The 6,304-nt window shown below is 45.4% G+C and overlaps 1 protein-coding gene across 1 annotated transcript; it reads right to left on the bottom strand.

The window, feature by feature from the left end:
- Nucleotides 1-2,337: 2,337 nt before the first annotated feature.
- On the bottom strand, nucleotides 2,338-6,085 carry LOC125530037. The gene is made up of 9 exons (XM_048694438.1): nucleotides 6,037-6,085; nucleotides 5,479-5,756; nucleotides 5,077-5,368; nucleotides 4,811-4,960; nucleotides 4,049-4,383; nucleotides 3,721-3,933; nucleotides 3,568-3,657; nucleotides 3,332-3,436; nucleotides 2,338-2,640 (listed from the first exon to the last, which is right to left on the bottom strand). The coding sequence occupies exons 1-9, from the start codon at nucleotides 6,083-6,085 to the stop codon at nucleotides 2,338-2,340; spliced, it is 1,815 nt and encodes a 604-aa protein (XP_048550395.1).
- Between the last annotated feature and the right edge of the window lie 219 nt (nucleotides 6,086-6,304).

Here is a 6,304-nt window from a genome sequence, read left to right as displayed (position 1 = left end):
CGACCCTTAGCTCGGAGCCAACTGTGCCAGTCGAGGACGGGTGGTTAGACACCGCCTCAGGGGCTGCAGTCTCAACGGCGATCGAACCGAACACCAGCCTAAACCTCTGCGCACCCCGTGACTCCAAGGTGCCGAACTCTTTTCCGGACTCCGAACCATCCGCACCCCTGCCAATCGAATCCGATCGGGCGCCGATCATGGAATTCATCGCCGCGGATATCTTTCAGCACTCGTCTTTCAGCGACATTCTGAATTCACTAAGGTCTCTCTATTTGTCAGGAGCGCCCTGGCCGGATTATGGCCAACAGGATTGGGATGCAGACGACGAAGAAATTCGACGCCCACCCACCACCCACTTCGTAGCCACTGTCGATGATTTAACCGACATGCTCGACTTCGACTCCGAAGACATCGATGGTATGGACGACGATGTCGGAGACGAACATGAACCAGCACCTATAGGGCACTGGAAAGCCACCTCGTCATATGACATATACATGGTGGATACACCCAAAGAAGGCAATGGCGACGGGATAGCGGAGGATGACCCCTCCAAGAAGCAACCCAAACGCCGACGTCAGCGACGCCGCTCTAAGTCCTGCCAAAGCAAAAGTGGTGATACCGGCACAGGAGATAATAACACTCCGGATAGTGCTGAAGAAAACAACAAACCCCTCCAGTAAGATTTAGAGCAGGAGGATGAAGGAGCCAGCTCTCCTGAGAGAGCGGCAGACGGAGAGGAGGAGGATGACAATTACATCCCCCCCTCCGAAGACGAGGCAAGCCTCAGCGACGATGAATTCGCCGTCTCAGAGGATCCCGTCAAACAAGAGCGCTTCAAGCGCCGGCTTATGGCCATGGCAAGTAGCCTGAAGAAAAAGCAGCAGCAGCTTCAAGATGATCAAGATCTGCTAGCTGACAAATGGACTGAAGTCCACGCGGCCGAGGAATATAAACTCGAGCGCCCCTCCAAGAGTTACCCAAGGCGCAGGTTACTACCCCGACTGGAGGAAGAAGCGTATGATACGGCTGATCGGCCACCTCGTGGCCGCGATAGAGAGGCATTCCAGCCAAAAGCTTAGCCTCCACCCCAACGCCATTCAAATAAAAAGGCATGGGGAGATACGCCAGACCTGCGAGACATATTGGAGGACAAGGCAAAGCATTCAAGATCGATCTACGGATCACGAGGGCGCACCACTCTACGAGACGACAAACATCATGACGGATACAGTAAAAGCAAATCCGACCGGGCCGAACACAGCGGGCAAGACCCATTCGAGCTGCTTCGAGATATAGCCCACTTCAGAGGCGCCGCACACCCCTTATGCTTCACAGACGAAGTAATGGAACATCAATTCCCAGGAGGTTTCAAACCTGTAAATATTGAATCATACGACGGCACAACAGATCCCGCAGTATGGATTGAGGATTTCCTCCTCCACATCCACATGGCCCGCACGATGACTTACACGCCATCAAATACCTCCCACTAAAGCTCAAAGCACTACAAGAAAGTTGTTAATCTGTGACAGTAACTATCCGTCACAAACATGCAAAATACTGTCAAGGATGGCCGGGCGTGACGGTCCTGAAATCCGTCATGTATATCGCGTCATAATTTTCCCACCCGCCCATCCTTGACGGATTTTCATTTCTGTCATGAATTGTGACGGTCTGTTGCCGTCACCGATCTGACCCCCGGCCCGCCCAAGGCCCGGTCCGCTGTGATGGACTATTCCGTCATGGATTTACATGACGTGTAGAAAGATGAGTCCCATGTGGCATCTCCCGCAATCTAACGTGGCGCCAGCGTGGAGCTGATGTGGCGCCAGCGTGGAGCTGACGTGGCGCCATGTCAGCCGATGGCATTCGGCCCATTGTGGTCTGGCCCATTTATTTTTGTACATCCAAGCCTATGGGCCCATTTTACTGCAGCTGGTTGGCCTGTTTGTATTGGGTTGGTCCATAATCATTCACACTCTCGTTGGCCCATTTGCACGTGTTCAATATGCACATCAGCCCATTAAAATTATGCGGCACATGTGTTTTTTTAGCCAGAAAGTGTGTTTCGAGGCCACTTTATTCGGCCCATTAGTGTTTACTCTACCCAACCCAACCCTTCTTTGTCTCTACACAGAATCGGTTTCCAAGCCTAAGAGCTTACATCTCCAGATCCATCACAAATACAGAAAAGAGGAACAACATCCCAAATCACAGTAACATTGACCTTGCATCTCCAAATCCAAGAACAATGGAGCAGCAAAATGCAACCAGTTTGCATCCAACAGTGTGCAGTTTGCACAGCAAAATCATTACAAAATAAGAAGGTAGGTTCTAGCAGTATATCACATTCACACAGCTTCCATGTATGTCTTTCCTGGTCCTTGCTTCTTCGGACTCCTTCAACTGCTTGGTCAAGGTGTCAACAAGTGCCCGAAGCTCGACATTGCCCCTCTTTGCCAACTCTGCTTGACAGTTGCTATCACCAGATATCGCATGGACATGCTGGATCCCCACATGCTGAAGAAACCTTGGCTTCTTAGTGTGCTTAGCAAGCACTTCAGCTACAGCCTCGGTCGCGGAGTTCGATTCCTGTCCATCTTCTGTAGGCTGAGAGGCCTTGTTTTCCATCTCGGTCTAGCAATGCAAGCAACAAACATGGTTATAAGACGGCTTAAGCCCAAGTAGAGAAGACAACATCAGCAAGCTTACATGCATCGTCTTTGTAAGGAAAGCTATCATGCATCCTTTACAACTAGACACTTGTGATAACAGTCAGATTAATCTTTTTTCTATGCGGAGGTGATTCAAATTATTCATATATAATATCATCTACAACAAAGTGGACTATTTCCTGATTTAACTAGAAGTGAGTAATGTTTAAATCAAATTATTTCTCGAGGTCAGTCTATAATATATATATATACACACACACACACTAAAAATGTAAGACACTGAGGATGGCCAAAACTACAATATATAAAGCCAAATAATAGACTAAAAAAATTCTGTAATTTTAGGTGGCTGATTGGTCACATGTCAAAGTGATTATGCGCATTTATTAAAGACATTTCATCTAGCCATATACTAAATCAAAACTGATGTTTTTCAATCGCTTCAAAACTTATCAGTTGTATGAAAATAAAAAAGGGTACAATCATACAGGACAGGCTATTACAAGATAGTTAAGTGAACATGTTAACATTTTCAATTAAGATATACTGACATTTGATTATCAGTTTCAATCTGGTGGAGTAACTTAAACAATATTAGTTCTAGTAAGGAAAAAGGTAAAATGATGGTTGGTAGTCTTTTGAAGCTGACTTACAATTGCAGCTTGGACAACACCGGTGTAGCTTTTCTTTTTCTTGCTGTAGTGGCACTCCTTGAACAAATCCAATGCAGTGGGTTCTTTATCTTTGTATTTGTCTCCCTGGAAACAACAAATATGAAGGCAAGGGAGCATCATACACAGTTACTACATGGATGCAAGAGTTTACATTAACCTATGGTCAAGAATATTTCTCATGACAATGCACATCTAGAGCCACATGTTTGACTTACCAGATTATCACAGTGCACAGGGTAGCTGCGCGAGCCAGTGGTTTGGTGAAACTTAACTTGAGCTCGATTATTTTTGTTAGTTTCACATATCTCATACCAATTTCTTGATTAGCATGTAGAAGGCGAGAGATTGGTCTCGAGGAAGAAACATACCATCTTTTTGGGATCCTTCCAGCTTTCCACTAGCTCATTCCACTGCTCATCAGTCATCGAGGGGACAGGAGACGTTCTCGTCACCAAATGGAGTGGGTGAGGGTCAAAATACTCTTTCTTGAGCCTGTATCGTTGTTGGCGAGTTGCACGTTTCAGCATTTCAGTACAAGCCTTCCTAACTGGCACAACATCAACGTCCATCTGAAACTTGTTCTAGTCCGATGAAAAAACATGTGTAAGTATCATGATTGCACAAAATTGACAAAATAGCACAAAATTGATAGTTTGATAGCCATTTGAGGGAGGAAGGCCTGGACTTTGTACTTACACCAACTTTTCCTACAAAGTTCCTGAAGATCCCATCTCGGACATGTCCATCTGGGTCCTTGTAATCCTTCCAGCGCTTAAACACGGGCATATGGTGTCTAACTGTGACGTTGCATTCAGTTGCGAACTTTGCAGCAAGAAGAGGTGCCTCCGGCCTTAACTTCCCTTCTGGAATGACAAGCGGCAGTTTGCCCTGCCGGCGTCGAGTGATCCTTTCCAGACCTTTTCCCAAATTGGGGCCCCTTTCCCTTGGCTCCTCATAGGATTGTGGACCTGAAAAGAAGGTAAAATCAAGAACGGATACAATTAAACCGCAATTACACGTATAGAAGTGTACTAATAAATGGAGGACATCGTTTCAAAATGTGTAACTATAACAACAGGAAGTAAGCTCACAAAAAATTCAAGACAATATACTAGTAACCACATGGCAACAACAACTAAATGGAATATTGCATTATCTATCATGTTGGTGTGTTTCTGACTGTTACAAATGCACAGGTTAACTGGAACGGAAGACAAGGTTCGAGCAGATTTCAAGAAGGCACAGGTTAACTAAATTGTCCTTATTTAAATACTGTGATATTAAGAAATGAGCAATGGAGTTGTCCTTGAGAATATCATCATCCCGCAACACTGGAATGACTCATAAAAAATCATGCACACATATGGTATAAATTAAGACAGGAAGATGCATAGAACAATAGATTGAACAAGAAGTTTAACTCTAATAGATGCTAGAAAGATTCAGGTTATAACATGCCTTCAGAGTTATTGTTAGGTTGGGTTTGCTGATTTGGCTGGGCACTACCACCAGTTTCGTTGGCCATCTCATTTTCGTCATCACGATGGGCAATGGGATCAGCTCCATTGGCAATCCAGTTGTCATCATCACAATGTCCAGGATCATCACCTTTTTTGAAAAAAGCATCTAGTGAGAGTATGTTCATCATGGAGCTAATAGCCTAGGCTAGTAATTCAAAAGAAAAAATAATGAACATGATATGATAATAACAGTAAGGAACTTGCCTTCAACACCATGGTCATCAAAGTTGGGAACAGTTTCTTCAGCTTGGCGGACACAAGCCATGGAAGCAGTTGGCTTATGGATGACACTTGGTGTCTGCTGTTTAGGATCAGACATTTCCTCACTTTGAATACCTCCATCAGCATCTTGTGATAGAGCTTTCTTCGACCTTGTGACTCGTGGATTAGTTGGGAGGTCCGCATGAACTCTCTTAGGAGGTCGAGGCTTGACTCCACCAGGGGGCATGGCAGCAGATCTTTTCTTACTAGTTTTCTGACTAGTCTTCTTACAGTCCTGACAGATATGAAAACATGGTTTAATCAACAAACAGTAACAAAATTATGCTGCACGGCAAACAAGCAACATATCTAAGCAATGAATGACTAGATTGAGGAAATTAGCACCTTAGAGTTTGAGCTAGCAGCAGGTGTGGACTGCAGTGCTTCTGTTTCATCTACTAAACTATCATCGGATGACTCTCCTTCACTGGTATTGTCCTCGTTAGGATGGTACTTAGCTTCAGAATCATCACTACTATGCTTGGGTTTATTTTTTTCAGGTGAAATGACAGTTTTGGCTGCAAACAATGTCGATAGTGCAGGAATTCCGAGTGCTTGCAGCCTTGAATTGTTCCTTATGCATGTTCTGATGCGCGACTCCTCCAAAGGATGCAGCGGTGGTTCTAAGATGAGTGAACACATGAGCACGAATTACTATGTGTATAATCTATAGTTAATAACAAAATACTATTTTGTGATCCAAGTTTGTAACAATATGTGACCCAAATCTACACTTGACAGCACAAGACCCTTTTTTCATAGGTATGGCAAGAACTCTAATGGACCAGAAACACTAGCAACTTAAATCAAACACAAGAAAAGAGCTTTTACCACACACCCATTAGACATACATATGCATGAATAGCAAATAGGCAGGCGTGGGATGGGTTAAGAAGATTATACCTGCTGTCTTGGGTCCTCGGTGTTTCTTCGCTGCAGTCTTCTTCCCCATCAGTGTGGTGAAGAGGTCCTTGAAGCGGCGCAGTATGGTCGCAGCGACGGCTTGTTCTAGGGTTTGGTGGAGCGGAGAGGAGGGGAGGGGGTTCTGGACCGGCAGTTGAGGTGGGGTAGCGACCGGCGGTGGAGGCGGAAGAGCAAGGGGAGTCGTGCTCGGGAGTGGCGCGGTGTGGTGGCGGTGGCGGCGGCTGCTTACTCTAGGGTGTGGTGGAGG

The sequence above is a fragment of the Triticum urartu genome, unplaced genomic scaffold (assembly GCF_003073215.2).
Source record: "Triticum urartu cultivar G1812 unplaced genomic scaffold, Tu2.1 TuUngrouped_contig_6020, whole genome shotgun sequence".
NCBI lineage: Eukaryota > Viridiplantae > Streptophyta > Magnoliopsida > Poales > Poaceae > Triticum > Triticum urartu.
This window is presented reverse-complemented; position numbering and strand designations above follow the sequence as displayed.